At 40.2% G+C, this 23494-nt stretch overlaps 1 protein-coding gene across 1 annotated transcript in view; it reads right to left on the bottom strand.

Moving 5' to 3' along the window:
* Window positions 1–23494, bottom strand: part of negr1 (neuronal growth regulator 1) — a 173901-nt gene that overhangs the window by 52921 nt on the left and 97486 nt on the right. The window contains exons 5-6 of the mRNA XM_046856899.1: window positions 11710–11830; window positions 1369–1520 (exon numbers count right to left, since the gene is read on the bottom strand). Of these exons, the coding sequence (XP_046712855.1) occupies window positions 1369–1520; window positions 11710–11830 (273 nt within the window). The remainder of the gene's footprint in view (window positions 1–1368; window positions 1521–11709; window positions 11831–23494) is intronic.

Below are 23494 nucleotides of genomic sequence, written 5' to 3'. Positions count from 1 at the left end.
TTTTCAAATTCAAGAATCAGATCTTCAACACATCTACATGCACCAATGTCTATAGTTTCGAGCGACTCTAACTCATAAAATGAATGACTTCTGAATTCTGTTTCCTGGACATGACCTACTGGGATTTTGCAATGCTTTGCTCATGTGCATCGGGTAGAAAATGAACGAATCACTCGTTGAGACGACTCGTTCATCTGAGTCACTTTAAAGACTCGTTCAAAATCAGCGAATCGTTCATGAACGACTCGTCGCTAATACTTTCCAGTAAGAGCTGGTGGGGGTAGCTCAGTGTTAAGACGTTGGCCTTCTGAACAAAAGGTTGTGAGTTTCCTTGAGAAAGGCTCATGGGATTATACTTATGGTATGATTGTAAGTCGTTCTGTGTGAGTGTCCGGTAAGTGTTGAATAGTGGGTGTGGTCACAGTTTCTGCTAAAGATTACACAATAAGCTGAGTAGAAACCTCATTACATCACCTGGAGGATTTGTTGTCTAACACACAGCAGGGTCGCTGCCTTTGCCCCGTCGCAGGTCGGCTCATGCTTTCTAACCCTGCAACATTAAATATTGCACCGAGCTTCGATTTGCGCTCGAGCCGCGAGCCTGAGTTTGAGGCTGTATTAAATATTAACACTGGTCTGCTTCCACGTCGGCTCCATCGATACTTATTGACTGATATTATAGCGGCAATTTGGCGCGAGGTAATGATGGCTGCCTCTCGGATTTGTAATTTGCACAAATGCGGCAGTGTGTGTTGTGCAGGAATTGCTTGCCATTTCTCATTAGGACGACAGCGCAATGGCTTTTCTTTTCATTAGCGCTCATGATAAAGAGTAGCACAGCAGCTCGGAGACAAAACGAGAGAAAGAAGAAGGAGGAGGAGGACGAGGGCAGGATGAGACGAGACGTGAGGAAGTCGAAGAAGTGGAAGAAGACGACAAAGCGGGAGCCTTTTGGCCTCTTTCTCGCATCACAGCCCCTGCGTCCTGTCTTCGGGAAAGGACTGGAAAGCTTTCTCCGGCTCAATCGTCGCTTTGATGTGCTTTGTTTAAAACTACGAAACCCGAGTGTCTCTTTCCGTCTGCCTGCTTTCAAGCCGGCTGAGTCCGGTGTCTCATTCGTCTCGCTTTCGGAAACCTTCTAATCAAAGAAAACCCTCCACGAATATCAGCGCACACGCACACATGCACACACATACACACACATGGAACAACGTCGCCTCTTTCCTTCTTACCTGATTACACAAGCAATGCACAGGAGATGGTGAATATGGACACGGATGCAAACCAGGAAATGCAACCCTGAGCTAAATGGGAGGCAAACAGCAGGGAACAGGGAGCTAAAAGAATTGTTAGATTAGAGTCACTTACGCATAAGAGACACAGTGGCATTGGCCACGCCCAGCTTGTTGGTAGCCACACAGGTGTAGTTGCCGTAGCGATCCTCGGTGATGTTGCTCACGGTGAGGACGGACCTGGAGCTCACGTTATTGATGTCGATGCCCGCTTGACCCTTGCTGAGTCTGAAAACACAGCAAGCACACGCGAACATTACGTCCTTATCCAGAGCGACTTACATTTTATCTCATTCATACAACTGAAACGATTAAGGGCCTTGTTCAGGGGCCCAGGGGTGACCGCTTGGTGTGACTGGGATATGAACTCACGACCCTTGAAACCAAAGCTTGAATCGGGGTGCTCAAGTTCACAATTTACAGTACATCGAAGACATTTGACGAACTCCCTTACAACGATATTATCAAATAACTGAGCAGTTGAGGGTTAAGAGTCTTGCTGGTGCAGGGATTTGAGCTCACAACCTTCAAATCCAAAGTCCAATACCTTAACCAATAAGCTTTCACCTCCCCAAAATCATTTGTTTGAAATATGATTTACATTAAAAGCGTTTAACAAACTCCGTTACAACAATATTATAAAATACCTGACCAAATGAGGGTTATTTACTTGCAGAGATTTGAACTCATGACCATCCTATCAGAAGTCCAACATACTACTGAGTCCAACATACACTCTGAGCTCCCACTTGCCTGAATCGTTTCATCGTGGAAATTTCCTGTTGCTTTTCGTACCATTTGCTAAAGGAGTCTCCATTGTCATCTTGATCTAGGAGACCCAAACTCCATGTAGATATTGGACTAATGCTGACTGCACCCCAGGTCTCCTCACCTTCTCACCTACATCAGTACCTGCCTTTACTAACACCCTTGTGGCTGAATTAATCACCACAAAAATGTAGTGGAACATCTTCCCAAAAGAGCAGGTTATTACACCAGTATATCGCGACTGAATGTGAAATGAGATCTTCAAAAAGAAATTACATGACAATCTTATGCTCAGGTGTCCACAAACTTATGAAAATAATCTGTAGGTGTAATAAAGTGAAATGTTATTACAGAGAGTTGGTTTCAGGAGCATGTGCAGGTTGTTAGCACAAGAGCTGGACAGGAGCCGCGCGTCCTCCTTAGCTGGATTCATTTCAATAATCGTTTGTTATCTAGCGATTGCACCGGGGTCGCGACCTTTCCCTCTGAGGCGGATGCTGAGCCGAACATCAAATGCTTTGATTAGCGTGTAGGATGAAGCGTTATTAAATATTAATGCGACCCCGAGTCCACCTCTGCTTTACAGAGGCGCCAATGAGTAAGCGCTTGGCCAGAACGTTTACTTTTTTTGACCCTGTTGCCACGCTGATGTGGGTGAGACCCCTGATAAAGTGCAGCACTCAGAGCGAGCGCTAATGAAAAGGAAAGCAATGCAGCAGAAGGGCAAAGGACAGGTTTCACTCCTGTTAGCCAGTTTCTTTCACATTGTAACCATAAAATCGAGGTGAACTTCAACCAGAATGTTCACAAAAAATAAAAGGGCGTGGCCGGAATTTTTTTCTATGGTTTTTTTTCTTTACATGTAGCTAACTAGCATGCTAATGTATAACGTATCCGAGAGCATAATTAGCTTGCTCAAGATCAAGCGAGATGTTCACTGGCTGTGAAAATCAACAGAATGTTTACTCCATAGAATGCGGTTTGGGACGCGAACCTCTGCTTTGGGATCGAACTAACTTACAGGGGCCCATTAATTATATTTGGAAATTTGGAAATAATTTAGTTTTCATACATATTAAACATGTTTATATATACAGTTAATTACATCGTCACATACATTATGTTAGTTAGCTAGAGTACCTTGTTTTCAATCCTCCTTAAATATCAGCAAAAATAAAAGAATAGAATCAAAAAATGTAATCTAACGTGCACAAACTAAATATTGCTTTCAATCAAAAAAAATATTTTTTATTACAATAAAAAAAACAATACCAATATTAATAAAATGAAAAAATACAAATAAAATTATATATATATATATATATATATATATATATATATATATATATATATATATATATATATATAAATATATTTATATATATAATTTTTATTATTATTATTGTTTATTTATTTATTTATTTGCATTTATTTGACTTACATGTTGCATAAAAAAAAAAATAACTAATTTATTTAAAAAAATAATAAATTAACTAAATAAATAAAAATTAAAAAATATATATACACTTGCCAAAGTGAAGGCCACGCCCCATTTATTTTTATGCAGTAAATATATTTTATATTTACTCAAAAACATTAATGGTGTCAAATTGTTAATCTAAATAAAAGTTCGGAAAAATTGTAATGATTTTTCTTTTTTTAATTAAACGATTTTTATTTAAAAGTTTACATGCCGCCAGGTGCTCTGTGGAAACATCAGAAGGAGGAACCGTTTTCCAAAAAGCAGGTGATGAACCTTCAGCAGGAGGACGTTAATCACCAGCAGCAAACAGTCATGAGGTGAAAAAAACATGTATAGATGAAGGTATCTAGCTAGATGACAATTGCAGCTTCTTCTACAGTGATCTTCATTCATTTGTATTTGAGATGAAAAAAAAAAGAATATATTAAGCCATCACTAATGTCACAGAACCCTGAACAATATCACTCCTCTGACCACCACCTCCACCTCCAAACACTACCTCCACCACCATGGCTCCATGCCCTAGATCTTTTTTTTCACCACATCTACTCTTCTATATTCACTTGAGGGTAAGGAGAACATGTTCCACATACAGGAAACGCCTGCCGCTGCATCTTCTACAGTGTTCCGATCCATAAAGCACTCAAAAATGTCAAGGCTGTAAAAACCCACCCAGGTTCAAATCAATAAATCCATAAATCGGTAAATCTACAAATCAACTTCAAACCACAGAACAGATCGAACATCTGACCCTGACCCCTTCTGCTCTCAGCATCCATCCTAAGGACTATCACTTGGAAACCACTCACTTCTGCTGAGGTTGGTTCTACATGGTCAGCCTCAAGATCTATGACATTACTGTACTGAACATGGTTCCACTCAAGAACCCATGAAGATGAAATTGGACTGTAATTAATACCAACACTTTCCCTATTGTGGTGTTTACAATAAGGATGGGTTTCTTTTAGAGTCTGGTTCCTCTGAACATCTGATCCTGACCCCTTTTACTCTCAGGACCTGCCTGACCCATTCTGATGTTCTGATGGAGTTTTATTCTGATGTTCTGATCAAGGTCTCATCCTAAACCACTGGGTGCTGCTGCTGCTGCTGTTGAGGATGATCCTCATAGACGACTTGAAGATCTAGGAGATGACTGTGGCTGGTTCCACTCAGAAACCATAAAAATAAATGATAGAACTGTAGTGAATGAATATCTGGTGTTGATGATGACAGTAGGTTCTCTTTAGAGCCTGGTTCCTCTAAACATCTGATCCTGATTCCTTCTGCTCTCAAGACCTGCCTGATCTATCCGGATGTTCTGATGAAATTTTCATCACTTGGAAACCACTCACTGCTGCTGAGGTTGGCCTACATAGAATGTCTGAAGATCTAGGAGATTTCTATTTATAGATGTATTCAGGAACCCATGAAGATGAATGATAAACCTATAATGAATGACTATCTGGTGTTGATGATGCGGATGGATTCCCTTTAGAATCTGATTCCTCTAAACATCTAATCCTGACCCCTTCTTCACTCATCAACTCCCTGATCCAACCTGAGTAAGCTCTCATCAGGTGGAAACCACTGGCTGCTGAGGATGTTCCACAGAGCCATGAGATTACTGTGGATGGTTCCATGAGGATGGATTTGAATTGCAATCACCAGTGAGCATTTGATTCCCTCAACAAAGATGGAACTATAATGAATTATTATTCAGTGTTGATGATAAGGATGGGTTCCCTTTAGAGCCTGGTTCCTCAGAACATCTGATCCTTCTGTTCTCAGGTCCTCTCTGGTGAATCCTGATGTTCTGATGAAGTTCTTATCAGTTGAAAAGCACTCACTGCTGCTGAGGTTGATCCACATGGACAGCTTGAAGATCATCCGTGATCATTTGATCACCTCAACAATGAAGGAATTATAATGAATAACTATCTAGTGTTGAAGATGAGGATGGGTTCCTCTCATGGCTTTCTCTTTCCTGAAGTATTAGGAAGTGTTTCTTCACACCATCATTACCTCTTGCTGATTAGCGATTTGTAAATAAAACCTCTTGAACATCGCGTGTCTTCAGCAGGACCGAGAGTCTCCTGCTCTGATATTCAGGATCGCGGCTCGTTAACGGCATCGCGAGAAGCTAACATTTACTAGCGCACTGCAAATGAACTGCGGCCGTGTACACACAGTCCGCAACTGCCAGTCTGCAAATGCCAACGACGCGACCGGAGATTTCCAGAACGTCGTCATTGGCATGTCTGTCGAGCGCTGAAGCTGAGGTAATGCACGAGCAGGGACACCGGGAGCGATGCGACACGACGCGGCGCCTCCCCGACCGCGTTTAAACTGATGGAGTATCTGTTTTTCCTCTCCGAAGCCGAGGAGTCGCGCCTGACCTTATGCCCCGCAAATCTCCGAGCAGCTGTTGTTTGCCGTCCTACTGAGATTTGTTAAAATGTTAGCGAAAAGGTTTTACACAGAGCCAAAACTTCACAAGGGTGCGAACGCTGCTGGCTCACGACGACCCGCGGTGGCATTTGTTACGTTATTCAAAGCTGGCGTGATCGATCAGAGCTCATGTGGTTTATTTCTCTCTCTCTCTCTCTCTCTCTCTCTCTCTCTCTCTCTCTGTCAAATAGCTCACAATTACGCACAATAAATAATAAAATATAAAAAATATATATAAGCAAACATCATTTTTGCGCCATTTTTCCAGAGTTACTAATGTTTATCTCATTCATACAACTGAGCAGTTGAGGGTTAGGGGCCTCCCTCGGGGGGCACAGGAGCCAAATCTTAGTAAAGCTGGGATTTGAACTCATAAGCTTCTGATGCAAAGACCAATGTCTTAACCACTAAGCTGCCACATGACCATGACCGTGACAGAACTATTCACCCTCTCCAACGATTGGATAACGTGGCTGTGATTGGCAGCGGATAAAGCCGTATGTCCCGCCCACTTTTTATGTCCACTTTTTGTTGACACCCGGGCATAGTATAGAGATGTGCTTTTTTCACATCTCATTCTACTTTTTAGTGCCCATTTGCTCTTAGAATGAACCTCCATTCATCTGGGAAAATGTTCCAATGGATTTTGTGGAGATTCATTCAGCCACAGTAAATAAAGTCAGGTACTGATGCAGGTGAGGGGACCAGGAATGCAGTCAGCATTCCAACTTATCATTCTATAGCTCTATAGCAGAAGATGTCTTCAGAGACGTCCTATTTGTGGTGACAGTTTGCAGAAAAACTATATGGTTGGAAAAGTCAGGTGTCCAAATAACTTTGGTCCTAATATGTATGTGGTTGATCCTAGGAATAAAACTAGGAAGTCGAGATCGGGTTCTTCTAGAACAGAAGATCAAAAAAATATGCCAGAAAGGAAGCATTTGTTATGTCAACTATGTCAACTATAACAGGTGCAACAACATCTTTATGTCAGCTTTACCAGGTGCTTCACCATCCTTATGCCAACTATAACAGGTGCTAAAACATCCTAATGTCGACTATAACACCCTTATGTCAGCTACACCAGGCTCAATAACATCCTTATGTCAAATATAACAAGTGCTACAACTTTCTATGTCAAATTTAATAGGTGCTATAACATTTTTATGTCAGCTAAACAATGTACTTTACCACCTTTCTGTCAGCTATACCAGGCCCTATAACATCTGTCAAATAGAACAGCTGTACACCATTCTCATGTCAACTATAATAGGCGCTATAACATCTTTCGCAGCCATACCAGCTGCTTTACCATCCTTATGTCAACTACAACAGGTCCTGTAACATCCTAATGTCAACTGTAATAGGTGCTATAACATCACAAATATAGTAGGTGCTACACAATTCTTATGTCTATAACTTTAACAATATGCTATAACAGCTTTGTCAACTATAAAAGATTCTATAACACCCTTATGGTGATTATACTAGGTCATATAACATCCTTTTGGTAACTATACCATGTCCTATAACATCCGTATGTCAAATATATCAGGTGCTACAGCATTTTTATAGTATGTATTATTTCTCTGTCAAACTTTTTCTTTTTTACACATGAGCAAAAATCTGTTAAGGTATAAAGGGAGGAGAAAAAAAGGAATATCTTTTCACACACGCACACACACACACACACACACACACACACACCCCAACCCAGGCCAGGCCAATTCGTTTCCATTAAATGCCTCATCCCGGGGTCACAAATGGAACTGGAGACTATCCTGGGGACACTAGGAGTGAATTGGGGATACACCGTGAATGGGATGCCAGTTCCTCAGAGGCCAACACACACACACACACACACACACACACACACACACACACACACACACACACACACACTAATTCACACCTAGATGTAGCTTAAAGCAGTGATTTCACTTCACTTAGGCAGGTTAGACGAACCTGGAAAACCCCTGAGAAAACCTCATACAGGAAGAACATCCACATGAACATCCTATTTGGAAATTGTGTACAGGAGCAGACTGTCAGCGCACCACCTTCTTACTGAATGTGATCTAAATATTCACAGCTAATCCATTCACTCATATTTTGCCTTTAAATCCTGGTTTATATCTTCTGTGCAGCTTTGAAACCTGTCGTTCTCAAACACACACACACGTGCACACACACACACACACACACACACACACACACACACACACACACACACACAAATATATACACACACGTATTTTACCACGACAAAACAGCACGTCTTGCATATCCGGGTGCCGAGGGGGAATTTGTATTTAGGAGCAGCTCAGTGCTCAGATTGTATCAGAACTTTATAAGTTCAAATCCCAGCACAACTGAGCTGAAACTACTGGGCCCTTGAGCAAGGCCCTTAATCATGAACTGCTCAGTTTTATAAATAACATAACTGCATAAAGTCACATAAAGTCAATCAGGATATAAAAGTGTCTGTAAAAATGCTGCAAATGCAAATTTTAGTGACATTTTGGTTCGGGGTTGTATTGTAAAACACTATGCTTTTCTCTGTGAACAAGCCAGAGGGTGTACAAACTTTTGCACAGCGCTCTATTTGTAAAGTATGACTTGATGTGCATGTACCTATGTCTGCCTATCTGTCTGTCTACTATATGTCAACTATAATAGGTGCTATAACACCCTAATGGCATCTAGACCAGATCCTACCACATCCTTATGTCAAATAAAGCGTAGCTCTATAACATCCTCATGTCAAACATACCAGGTGCTATAACATCCTTATGTCAAATAAAACATATGCTACAATATTCTTATGTCAACTATAATTGGTGCTTTAATATCATTAAGGCAACTATACCTGGTCCTGCAGATGTCGAATATAACAGATGCTATAACACCATTCTTATATCAGCCATACCAGTTACTATAAGGATGGTGCTTATGTCAAATATAACAGGTCCTATAACATCCTTATGTCAAATATAACTGGTGCCTAAAATATTCTTATGTGAACTATAATGGATGCTATAACACCCTTGTGTTTAGTTCAACAGGCCCTATAACATCCTTGTGTCAACTACAACAGGTCCTATAACATCATTATGTGAATTATAACAGATGCTATAACACCCTTATATCAGCTATAACAGGCCTTGTAACATTCTTATGTCAAATATAACAGGTCCTATAACACCCTTATGTCAAACATAACAGGTGCCTGAAATATTCTTATGTCAACTATAATGGATGCTATAACACCCTTGTGTTTACTTCAACAGGTCCTATAGCATCCTTATGTGAATTATAACAGATGCTATAACACTCTTATATCAGCTATAACATTTTTACATCAAATATAACAGGTCATATAACATTCTCTATGTCTGCATATCTGTCTGTCTGTCTGTCTGTCTGTCTCTCCGTCTGTCTGTCTGTCTTATAAATAGATTGGCGAGAAAGCAGAAAAGCGAACAAACGTCTTTCTGTGCGTAACAAACGTAAAAGTCTTATGAATTAAGCAAACTCCAGAAGTAAAGCCAAATACGCCTCCTTGGCAATTTGAATAAATCGAGTGAAGCCTATAATTACAATTAGCGCACTGTGAACTGCTGATTCAGATCGTACTCAAAAAGAGTGGGTAAATGACGGGTAATGGGGTAATTTGGTATTTAAATTCAAGAACCGGCACTCGACTCGACGCTGATTGACGCGTAAACGCCGAACGCTCTTTACTGCCGCTGAGGTTATGCAAACATTTAATTAAAATGCAAGGTTAAGCCTCGTGCTATACGGTTCCCTCCGTAGCAGGAAGGCCGGAGAGGAGAGGGAAGGGAAAGGAAGGGAAAAAGGAGGAAAGGAAAAAAAGGGGAAGGCGTGAGCTAGAAATAATCTGATTGAATTTTAGATGCACAGGGACCCATACGGGGTGAAGCGCTCCTGAGACTCGAGAGGATGAATAGTGATTATGAATATTCAACAAAAAAAAACAAAAAAAAAGAAAGAAGGAAGGGGGTTAATCCCATGTGTCCCTGAAGCGCAAAAAGAGGAATGTTTCTCATCTTATCATATGGCCTGAATTTTCACAAGGCAACGTGGATCTGATACGAAGCGCTTTTCTGAGCTCAGATCGAGACTAGACGCTATGTGGTTTTTTTAAGCATCCTGTTCCACATTGTGTCTCCATTCGCTGTTATAATGAGCTCCACTCTTCCGAAGATGTTCCACAAGCTTCAGGTACAAGGGTGTAAGTAAAGTCAGCTACTGATGAAGGTTGAGGTGAGGAGGTCTGCGGTGTGTTCCAATTCATCCCAAAGGTATTCAGTAGGGTTGGAGTTAGATAGCAGGAGATCTTTCACTCCAAACCATAGAAAGCAGATGTACATGAAGCTGGCTTCTTCTCATGATGAAACAGGTTTGGTTCTTCTAGTTAAAGTGAAGGGAAAATGTTCTGTACCTTCAGGTGGAAAAGGCAGGTGTCCCAATACTTTTGTCCATAGAATGTAATACCCAGACGTTTTATCAGCATGTGAGGATGTTTTTATTTTTATTTTTTACGCTCACCTCTCCTCCCGTGTAGCACTCAAATACCAGAGTGTGTTATAACATCATTATGTCAACTATATATAACATCCTTACGTTAAATATAAGTACATCCTTATGTCAAATTAAGCAAGTGATATTCTTATATTAATTATAACAAATGCTATAACATCCTTATGCCAACTATAACAAGTATAATCATTATGTCAACTATAAAAATTGCTATAACGGCCTAATGTCAACAATAACAAGTGCTATAACATCCTTATGTCAACTATAACAAATGCTAAAACATAAAGTCAATTATAACCGGTGCTATGCCATCTTCATGTCAACTATAACAAATGCCATAACAACCTAATGTCAACTATAACAAGTGCCATAAACTTCTTATGTCAACTATTACAAGTGCTATAACATCCTTATGTCAACTTAAACTACATCCTTATCAATTATAACAAGTGATATTCTTATGTTAACTATAACAAGTGCCATGACATCTTTGTCAACTATAACAAATGCTATGATAGCCTTACGTCAACCATAACTACATCTTTGTCAACTATAACAAATGCTATCCTTATGTCAAATATAATAAGTGAAATCATTATGCCAACTATAACAGATGCTATAATACCCTAATGATAACTTTAGGTGCTTTGCCATCCTTATGTCCACTATAACAAATGCTATAACAATGTCTACTATAACAAGTGCTATGTCATTTTTATGTCAACTATAAAATTGCTATAGCAACCTAATATAAACTATAACAAGTGCTATAACATCCTTATGTCAGCTAAAACAAATGCAAATTTCTCACTTTTACCTCTTCTCCCCTTTGTATCACTAAAATATGGGTGTGTTATAACATTCTTATGCCAACTATAGCAAGTGCTATAACATCCTTATGTCAACTATAACAAATTATATCCTTATCTTAACTAATGTATAGCAAGTGTTATAACATCCTTATGTCAACTATTACAAATTATATCCTTATCTTAACTAATGTATAGCAAGTGTTATAACATCCTTATGTCAAATGTAACAAGTGAAATCATTATGCCGACTAAAGCAAATGCTATGACAGCCTAATGTCAACTATAACAAGTGCTATAACATTGTTATGTCAACTATAACAAATGCAAATTTCTCACTGCTTACCTCTTCTCCCCTTTGTACCACTCAAACACCGGAGCGGGGACGGCAGCCGCCTCACACCTCAGCAGCGCCGAGTAACCGTTTGGGAAGCCGTTGCTCTTCGTCTCATGGATAAAAGGTGGAACTGAAGCGAACAAAAAAATAATAAAACACGCACCATTAGAACATGATAAACCTCAATCGTACAGCAAAAATATGGGTTTCATTAGTATTGGCACCCCTTATTAATGAATAATTATTGAGAGAATACAAGAAAGCCAGAGACCCTTACAGAGGACCTTATATTTCACCATATTTGAAGACAATTCTATGACACACAAAAATGCAACGATATACAACAGTAAATATTCATAAAACTCCTAATTGCTGTTGTTTATTATTTCTTTATTTGATTTATTTTTTACTATTATCATCATTTACAAGGGGGCTGGGGGTGGGAGGGGTTGGGGGGATGGGTTAGGTAGTCGACGCATGGGTGGGACAACTTTCATTTTCTTTTTTCAACACACGGAAACAACTTTTTAAACAAAGCATCCAAAACTGTCAGTCAAAATAAAAAAATAAATAAAAAAATGTATTTACTGATAAAATTAGCACAGAATATACCTTTACAGAAACTCCTAGCCATTGTTTGATATTTAAATCCCTCCTGCTGAGATGCTCTTGTGTCAATCACGGAAGACGTGATTTCAGTCACATTGGTCTTTGGATTTATTCTTTAAAAAATATTAAAAGCTTCTTTCTTTTAAGCCTTTTTTAATTAACGCATTAACATCATAGGCTGAATATGAACTTATTGGGAGAAAATCGGTGTGAAATTGATGTGAAAATCAGTGCCCCCGTGTAACCAAAATGGTATGATCCTTGTTTCATAACACCGCTGCGAAAATTCAACTGCGAGAACGATGTTAATCGAATCAGGAGTCAGATTTTTGACTCTTCTAGGTTTCTTCTAATTATTTATTATTTGACCCACACCAGAAGCTAATTCATTTATTTCTGGACTGATCTGCAGATAATTTTTCCAATTTCTGTCCTGATGAAATACCAACCAATGTAAAAGTTCAAGTGAAATCAAGTGTAGTCCTTTCCACTCATTCTTTTCTAGGGTGCCAACATTTTTGTGCATGAGTCTACTGATAATCCTACTAAAAGCAAATGTACAAAAATGTTCCCTTAGGCTGTAATCACTCCATGAAAGAAAAAGAAAGAAACAATATGCAAGCTAATAGGGAAAAAAAAAGCCAAAGTGAAAGGACTGTTGTGAGCGTGGTGCTGAGATGGTTCGGGTTCTCCCCTGGGCTGGGAACCGAAAACGAGCTGCACGCTGATAAATTGCTTAACGGACGCTTTAAAAGGCTGAACAGCAACGGCAGGTTGTGTGAGAATGAAATGAAATGGATGTTGTTCCATGTTCTCAAATATTGTGCAAATGACTGTGCTGGGGTGAGAGAGGAGAGTGTAAGTACCGGCCATTTTATTTATTTCAATCTGCCCAAGAGAGAAAGAGAAAGAGGGAGAGAGAGAGAGGAGAGAGAGAGAGAGAGAGAGAGAGAGAGAAAGAGAGAAAGAGAGGAGAGAGAGGGACAGAGAGATTGAGGGAGAGAGGAGAGAGATAGAGAGAGAGAGGGGAGAGAGAGGACAGAGAGATTGAGGGAGAGAGGAGAGAGAGAGAGAATGAGAGAGAGGGGAGAGAAAGAGAGCGAGAGAGCGAGAGAGAGAGAAAGAGAGGGAGGAGAGAGAGAGAGTGTGGGGAGGGGAGAGAGAGAGAGAGAGGACAGAGAGAGATTGAGGAGAGAGAGAGAGAGAGAGAGAGAGAGAGAGAGAGAGAGAGAGAGAGAAACAAGAAAGATGTGATATCAGGGTGATGGATAGGCAGAAAATCACACTTTTGCGTATTTTTTTACGTTGAGTATTTAAACATCGTTTTTCAGTCACTCTGGTGCTCGGAAATAAGTGCTATAACAGCCTAATGTCAACCTAAAGCATGATGTCTAACCTATGTACAGTAGATGTAATGTAAATGTAGGCATGTTAGAAATCATGTGGCGCTCATATAGCCAAAAAGCATTTAAACTTATGAAATGTGTGCTATGACATCCTTATGCCAACTATGACCATTGCTATAACATCCTAATATTAAGTATAATAAGTGCTATACAATCTTTGTCACTTATAACAACATCTTTGTCAACTCCACAATGCGCAATAACAAACTCCACGTCAACTAAAAAGGCTATAACAAGTGTTACAGTATCTTTATATCAACTATAACAAATGCTATAACATCCTTTCTGAACTATAATAACGTCCTTATGTCAACTATAACAAGTGCTAGAGCATCGTTATGTTAAATAAAATCATTATCAACTATAACAATTGATATCCTTATGTCAACTATAGCAAATTCTATAACATCTTTGTTAACTAGAACACCTTATGTCAACTGTAAAAAGTGCTATACCATCCTTATGTAAACTATATTTACACTCTTATGGCAACTATAACAAGTGCGTTAACACCCTTATGCCAAATAAGAACATCGTTGTTAATGATAACGTGTTATAATATCCTTTTGTCAACTATAACAAGTGCTATAACATCCTAGTGTCATATATAACGTGTGCCATAACATCCTTATGTTAATTAACAATATTCTTGTCGACTATAGCAATTGATATCCTTATATCAGCTATAACAAATGCTATAACATCTTTGTTTTAACTTACAGCATCATTATGTCAACTGTAACTACTTATATTAACTATAACACGCTATTGCAACTTAATCTTGCTAAACAAGCCTTATGACAAAGATCAAATGTGCTATAACATCCTAACACACATGCTATAATGTCCTTTGTCAACTATAGCACATACTATAACAACCTAATGTCGAGCTTTTTCAAACTATGCTGTTATAAGAATTCATAATGAATATATGAAGGCATATAAGCTGACTAGCACTTATCAAAAATGGCTATGACCCAGTAATGCCAGCTTAATGTAGTGTTTATGCCAGCAGTTTCCTCAGATGCCACATTACAGTCACACTGATGCACCGAGAGAAAAAACAAATCTCCTTCTGATCACACAAATACAGCAGCTAACAAATCCTGAACAGATACCAAGAGATGACAATACTGTAAAAGGTATAAAAAAAAAAGAATAAAATATAATGTGTAATTCTACTTTCCACAACAGAAAGAGAGAAAGAGAGAAAGAGAGAGAGAGAGAGAGAGGGAGCTTCATGTTATGTAGTACTGCCTAGCGTTAAATTGCTTGCAATGTCTGCATCTCAGTCAGCTGCATTTATATTCCAGACGCCCGAGCGTTTGAAAATCACCTGCGAGCCGCGGAGGTGCAAGGCCGTGTTCAGACTATTTATTTCTGAACTCTGGCTTGCGTGCAGGTTGAAGAGGGCTTCATGAAACCTGCTCCTGCTAATAACTGACATAAACCTGCATAGGCGTTTATAAAGGGTTATTACAACAGGTGTCAGCTGCCGTGAAAACTGATTGTTGCACTGATGATGAAATAAGCATGTGCTAGGACATTTTACAGGCTGACTTGAGTTATGAACACTAAGTGTGTTCATAATCACTAATTCATAGCCAAGTATACATTTACGTTTGCGGCATTTGCGACCCATCGTGTCCAGGGCGACGTACAAAAGTGCTTTAAGTCTCTATCAATGAATTAATCCACACTGGTATGCTGGAAGATTAAGATAAATCAGCCTACAGCTCTGCACTTTACCTCCCTAAAATACCTCTCTTTTACATCCCATAATAAAATATACAGAATTGGTTACCTGCTATGGCACTGCTATGGGTATGCATAAAAATGTTATGAGCAGGAAATTATCAGGATTACCAGAAATATGCAGTATCATGACGTTTTATCCTTTAAAGTGCTATAACTTCTTATGTCAACTATAAGAAGTCCAATGACATCCTTATGTCAACCTTCAAGTCGAATGGTATTGTACCATACCATCACTGGTATAGATTATTTGGCATATGTACATAGGTCAGCCTGGAAAGTGTTATAACAATCTTATTCCAACCTTGAACAATATTTATTGCAGCTGATGTATGTTTCAAAAATTGAAAACTTTAAATTTGTGTTTATTCAAAATGGTATGAAGAGCCTGTATTGATGTCTGTACTGCCATAAGTATTCATACAACTCTTATAGGCATGAATATCCCTGACATGCACTGAGCTACAAAATCAGCTGCCATGATGTATGAAAGCAGATCAGGCAGGAAATTGTTATAACTACTTATTGACATTAACAACCAATTCAATAGTGATACAACCCCTCTCATAACTTATAAACCACAATCAGTCTGTAAAGATCGACCATACTGTCGATCATCATAATATTTAAATGCAGGCGGTACAATTAAGTGTTATAGCGCAACCTTACCTCAACATAAGATACAGAGGTTATAACACTTGTGTGTTATGAACAGCTTATAAAGTGTTAGAAGCAACAGTGACGAGCAGTGATTTAAACCAGGATTTAGAACTATTGAAAGCCTTTTCCAATAATGTCTACGCAGTTATAAAGGGCATATGTAGAGGTCATGCAGCCTTATGAACACCTTATGAACGCCTGGCTGATTAACATGCGATTCTTCCAATGATCTGTTCTTTCTCCTGGTCGTTGCCGGTTGTGAAGGTGATCTTCAGCAGTTACTCGCCGTAAATACGGAGAGATTTGAGTTTGCCCATTTCATCACCGCTAAACAGCACTGGAAGGAGATAGGCTCTAAGTACTGATGATGCAGAGATTAAAAATTGAACGCGAAGTCCATAACGCACATTCCGGAGCATTCCCAGTGTCAGATCGTTGACAGATGGTGCCGTTTTGCCCAGTAACATGAAAGGTGTGTAAAATAATGTGGATAATGCAACACGACGCAATAACGATGCAATGCCCAGAAATCCAAAATGTTACTTCAAGGAAAAAACCCTCACATCGCTCCACACACGCCGCTGTACGTACGACCGGTCTCTTTTTTTCATTCGAATGTGTCTTATTTCATATTAAATGTGCTCCGATGTTTCCTTGGCTCCTCTCGTGCCTCCATCTGGGCCTCGGAGCCTTGTTCTTTAAACAGATTATTTTCATTATTTCTTCTCTGCACGCTCTTCGGGGACAGCTTGAAAGTTGCTGGACGGGAGACGAACGCAGCGTGGAAGAAATCCTGCCATATGCATTTGAAGGGTTAGTTGTTTTTTTTTGCTCTTTTTTTATGGGCGCCAAGTGACGGAGCAAACGATGGGAAAAAAACAACAACCTTTGAGCAGTTTTCTTTTAAGAATTTGAAACAGGACAGAGAGGCGAAATTGAATTATGATACAGGAATGGAGAATGAGGATGTAAAGGAATGAATTTGAGTACAGTGGCGTTAACATTCAAAGGCATGCACTGTTCTTGAGTGTTATTGGGGGTCGAGTAACATGTAGAATATACAGTATGTATACTGTATATAAACAAGGGGCGTTGCGTTTGAAAATATTAGTACATATTACAAGAAGTGGAAACTGCATTTCTTTCTTTTCCCCTGCTACATGTATACAATTACCACAACCCTTAACTAATACCTGGAAAGATTCACCATAGAATGACTTGTCAGTGTGCCTGAACCATCCAAAGGATGGACTGCACCATCAGGGAACCACCACGACCAGAATCATCACATTTACGCCATTGGCAGATGCTCTGATCCAAAGCAATTTACAATGATCTCATTCATACAACTGAGCAGTTGGAGGTTAAGGGCTTTGCTCAAGGGCCCAGATGTGCAGCTTACTGGTGGTGGGATTTGAACCCATGACCTTCGGATCAGAGGTCTAACGTCTTAACCAATAAGCTACCACTTTTATCGGAAAGGGCGTGGGTTCCAAATCCCACCACCACTAAACTGCACATCTGGGCGCTTAAGATACGACTTCTGATCGAAAGATCGTGGGTTCAAATCCCTGCACCACCAAGATGCCAATACTGTGGGCGCTTGAGTGAGGCTTTTAATCCCCAATTGCTCAGCTGTATAACTGAGATTACCATGAATATACAAGTAAAATTGAGCAGGTCGGTCGTTAAATAAACAGCTTAAAAAAAAACACAATGACATTGCAAACATACAACTCGAGCCTGAGCTAACATTAACACAGCTAACTGACACGATCCAGGACCTCCAAGATCCTTAAACGCTAAATAGGTTGCTCGTCAACTAAACAGAATTGCTAGATTTAATAAAATGTGGGCGGAGCTAGGCATGATACATGTCACTGATTGGTCAAGGACAGGGGTTACAGAATCTTTGGGATATTCTAGCAGATTTTTCGGGTGTTTTTCAGGACCGAAACGTTCACGTGCAGGGTTTGTCAATGTGACAAGCTGTAGTTTTTTTACTTAGTTTTTTGGTCTTTTTTAACCGAGAAAACACACTGGTGGGAGAAAGACTGTTTACAGCTATGATAGGAGCTGCAATGTCGTTTTGTATCTGTCTTTAATAGATAGAAAACTGGAATAATTTACAAGTTTGTGATCGATTTGAGTTATAAGAAGTTATAGAATATGATCAACTTTCCAAAGGTAACCGGAGCTCCACCTTCAGGATGATTATTTTGAACAATAAAGTAAGGAGATGAAAGTCAGGACATTTATGGCATTTAGCAGACAGATTTCAGATCCAAAAATCATAAAAATATCAGGAAAGACAGATTTCAGCCTGAATCACCAGCTCGTCTCATTTGCCTTTTAGAGCCTCTGCTGTCGGGATCATCAGAATTTTTCCCTCTGATTAGATGAAGCCAATTCGCTGAGTTCGGACCCAACAGCAGCACACAGGATTAATAATAATCTTAACCTCAGAGTTTAGGAATAAATCTAGTTCCATTCATCACCAGTGTCAGTTCCACCAGCCATTTTCAGAGAGGTGAGAGGGAACTGGTGCTCGACCCTGAGTGGCATGTGGAGCAGGAGGCCCTGTGTTCACTCCCGTAATGAATCAACCACTGGCCCGGATTCTTCTGGGGGTTCTGCTCCGTGTTGGTGATGACGGGGGGAGGGGGTGGTGGCGAGAGGGATAAACGTGGCCCGGAGACTTTTTGAAAGTCATCCGGCGCTGGAAAGAGAGAGGAAACGCCGGCCTTTGTTTACCTCAAACATTTGGTGCGTTAGGTTATATTTTGGCTGTGAAAGGAAGTCAAAATATTTATCAGCCATTCAAGCGTGTTAATCAGATGACTTTCCAGACGTCCGAGATTTTTACTCGCTGAGTGGAAAGGACGGAGTTGTGAGGAAAACAAAAACAAATAAAATGAATTCATTAATTAATTAATAAAAACATTAGCCAACAAAAAAACAAGATAAATAGATAGATAGATAGACAGACAGACAGACAGACAGACAGACAGACAGACAGACAGATAGATAGATAGAAATTATATAGCACATTAGAAGCTAAATATTAATTTTTATTTATTCATGTTTGTTGTGAATATTTCCTGAATGCATGGAGCATTGAGCTGCAGTCTGAGACTCACATAACGAGCGTCATTAATACAGATTATAGGGATTATGTATTTGCGTACAATTCTGTAGCCCTTTGATGAGAGAACACGATCTTCCATTCCTGCAAATCCACTACGTGAATGAAAAGAATTCCGAATTCAATGCAAATACGTCCCTCGCACGTTTGCTGATTAAATGACATCACGACTTCTGAGACGCCACTGGATCAGCGAACGCAAAGCGCCAGTGTATATACGAATATCCATCTAATCCGAGTCTTTTACAGGCTCCATAACAGGAGAGCGCAACTGTAAATCATGAGCAAGTTCCTAAAGTTCGAGCAGATGGAGGATCTGAAAATGGCGTAATCATTGTGTGCTGCAGGGTTTATTACTCATTGATCATGAAGGCAATTAAACACTTAGTCACATTTACATTTTTCCAACGATTACTTACAGTGCTACATTTATAATCATTTGGAAAATGATGTAGGAACTCAAAGTGTTCTGGTGTTTTAATGGTAAAGACTCAAATGTAAACCGTATGGTGAATCTGAATCTGGATCGCGATTGGCTGAAAGGAAGTTCAGAAAGGAGTTTGGCGCGTTGAACACAACCGTAGTTTGTGTTTAGCGGTTGAATCGGTATTCTAAATGAATACGCTGGTTATGAACACCTGTAACCATGGCAACTTCCAGTTCTGGTTTCATCCAGAGTGAGAAAGCTACTGAAGACGTTTCCTAATGGCTTTACTGATCTCCAGGAGGATTTCTGCATGTGGAGAAACTTATATGGTGAATACGGTGATTTTGATAAACGCCTCGAAGGCATGACATGAATTTGGAGATGAATTTGAGAAGAAAACACATAAAAAATAGAAATAGATAAAAATATACAAAAAAGAAAGAAAGAAAAACAGCACCAGGAGTTCAACAGCTTCATAATTAGTAAAGATGTAGCACAGAGACACTTGGTTATCTTATGGCACTACTTTTTCTCTGGGTGTGATTCAGAGCAGCATTTTAGCTCTAACAAGACGTGTATAAAATGCGTAATAAAAACGAAACAAAAAGTGAAAGAAAAATGGTCTTGTCTGCCGCCACATAACAGTTTGAGGTGGAACCACAGACGGCTGGAAAAGCAGTCGCCCCAATACTCTATTCCATGTAGTATAACCCTATAATATACAATATACTCCTAAAACCTCGTTCCATAATATCCATTAAAAAAGACGTGATGAAAAAAAACCTCCAAGTGGTGTTACGAGTTTATTAGATGCGTATCAGTGACGCAGTTCATCACCGTCTGGCGAAAGGTCCTCACCTTACCATTACGCCAAAATTAGATTTGAGTCTAATTCCCTTTATTTGGTCTCGAAATGTCACTCTGATGGCGACATTATTTGCGAGTCCATGCCTGCTGATCCTTCATTAGCTTCAGCGCCGTGCGTCCACCTGCATGTGGGCACGTCCCGTGATTAATTGATGGCTGAGGAAAGATTTATTTAGCCACGTAACTCCGGTCCACTGAGCATTTGTCTTTTTTTTTTTTAACGCTCACACAGATTAATGCCACACCTTTCCAGCCTGTTCGCTCACAGGTCCGGTGTTTGGGCCGTTTGAGGTTTGGGCTGTTTTTTTATTGCTCGAATGTAGCGATGAATTCATCAGTCCATGACTTATCGGCTTACGAACAGGAGAAAAAACAAATAAACGGCTTTTACGCGGCGTCTTCGGCTCTTCCGAGTCGTCCGGCGCCGGCTTGTGCAGCCTGAGATTTATTAATTCATTAAGATTTCCATTTACTATTCAAGAATAACATCATGTTCCTCCTCTAATACGGCCGATCCTTATAAATAAGCGTCGAGCCGGGGGAAAGGAAACAAAGGCGGGGCGTCGAGAGGAAGCGTGAGCGAGCCCCGAAATCCATTCCCGCTGAATGGAAATCATTAAGCGCAGAGCCACAAATCTCTGTAAATATGACAAATTAGCTTCCGTCGTAGCGCGCAGCGGAACGGCTTCCATTCTGCAGTAAATAGCGGTAAAGACGGTCAATCAGGACCACGCGGGGTTCGTCCGCGGGGCCTCTTCATGTCAATCCGCCCTAATTATGGGAGCCTTGATGAAAATGAAAAAAGTATACGGCCCTTTGCGGGGCTGAGGTCGGTGTATGCCGGGTTCGTTTGCTTTACGACTCGCAGTTAAAAATCAAAATGTACATTTACGACGCACTGGTTCCTTTTTTTCTTTTTGTTTTTTGTTCAATTTGAAAAAGAAGGGAAATTTCATTGAATTTTTTTTCTTTGGGAAGAAATGTTCGCTCTGGGGTCATTTGCACGAATGATACGTAATATGTTACAATCAAGAGTAACATATAAGAGATTGGATGAATAGTTTGGACGGCTTCTCCCATTAGGGGTCGCCACAGCGGATCATCCATATTCATGATCCGCACGTTTGATTTGGCACATGTTTTTACACTGGATGTCCTTCCTAACGCAACCCTTCTCATTTATCCGGGTTTGGGACCGGCATTAAGAGTGGCTGGGGTTGGTTCCCTGACCGGGGATCGAACCTGGGCCGCACCGGTGAGAGCGCCGCATCCTAACCACTAGACCACCAGGAAACCCCCAAAAACCAGCACACAGAATCTCCAGCATTTCAACCTGCATTTAGACAGATGTTCTGTAACTACTAGTTTAACAGTAAAAGACCTGGGAGTTATTTTAGAGCAACTTGTTACAAAAACAGCTTCTTTCACCTTAGAAATATTGCTATGCTAAGAAACATGTCTATATCTGATGCAGAGAAGCTCATCCATGCGTTCATGACTTCCAGACTGGACTACTGTAATGCATTACTAGGTGGATGTCCTGCATCATTAATAAACAAGCTTCAGTTTGTCCAGAATGCAGCCGTCAGAGTCTCACAAGGTCAAGAAAATATCACCATATAACCCCAATCTTCTCCTCCCTACACTGGCTTCCTGTTAAGTTTCAAATCCACTACAAACTACTGCTACTTACCTACAAAACACTAAATGGTTTATCTTCATGTATCTCTCTAGTCTTCTAACACGCTACAATCCATTACGCTCCTTCAGAACTCAAAACTCTGGACTTCTAGTAGTTCCTAGTAGAATAGCAAAGTCCACTAATGGTGGTAGAACAGTCTCACATTTAGATCCTAAACTTTGGAATAGACTTCCTGACAGTGTTCGGGGCTCAGACACACATCACATCATAACCTTGTGCTCCAGAACATCTGATCACATGCACATTATCTACTTGTGCTGTTAATACCATGAACAGCAGCTACGCTAATTCCTCTCCACTGCTTCTCTTTCTCTACCCATACTAAAGTTGCTCCAGCTCCAGTCACGTCCCACCTCATGAAAATTGTGGACTTTTTAAGAAGTAGACGCTGACCACGCAAACATCCCGAACCATCTAGAGACATACCAGTGCCACTTCATGTGGAGTTTGAACACTGGACCTCTTTGAGTGTTTAAAGGCTCTGGCATGGAGAAGCTGGTGTTGGATCTGTGATGATCTCAGATGTTGAGATATTTTATGAGTTGCTCAGTAGCTCCTGGTTCCATAATCTCACCTGACTGTAAAAGACTGTAGAAAGATCATCACTCATAATCACACACTCCAGTGCTCATGTTAGTTCTCACTCTCCAGTGTTCTGTAGTGTTTAAAGACTATAATCACACTCTTGATGTCACCCAAATGAGGATGAGGTTCTGCTTTTGAGTCTGGTTCCTCTCAAGGTTTCTTTCTTATAACATCTAAGGGAGTTTTTCCTTCACCACAGTCACCATGGCTGCTCATGAGGGATAAACACACATCGTTTACCTCACTCTTAAATTATGTAAAGCTGCTTTGAGACAATGTGTTTTCATTGTGAAAAGCGCTATAGAAATAAACTTGACTTGACATTATCAAGGATCGCAGACAATCTATTAGAACATGGGGCAGGGCCAAGTGAAGTAGGGCAGGGTGGGGCAGAGTAAGGGGCAGGGTAGGGCAAGGTAAAGCAGTGCAGGGCCGGTTGGAGCAAATTGGGCAGGTTGGGTGAAGGTGGTGTGGACCAAGGCAGAGCGCAGGGTGGATTTTGGGGGCAGGAGTAGTGTGGTGAGTTTGGATTATGCAGGGCAGGGCATGATAGACTGGGATTGTTCTCCAACGAGTATGTGAAGATTTTGTGCATGGAATTTTATTGTAAGAAGCCGATTTGTGGGACATTTCCTTTC

This window comes from Silurus meridionalis, chromosome 1, assembly GCF_014805685.1.
Source record: "Silurus meridionalis isolate SWU-2019-XX chromosome 1, ASM1480568v1, whole genome shotgun sequence".
Lineage (NCBI taxonomy): Eukaryota > Metazoa > Chordata > Actinopteri > Siluriformes > Siluridae > Silurus > Silurus meridionalis.
The sequence above is the reverse complement of the archived record's forward strand: the minus strand, read 5'-3'. Positions and strand labels throughout refer to the sequence as shown.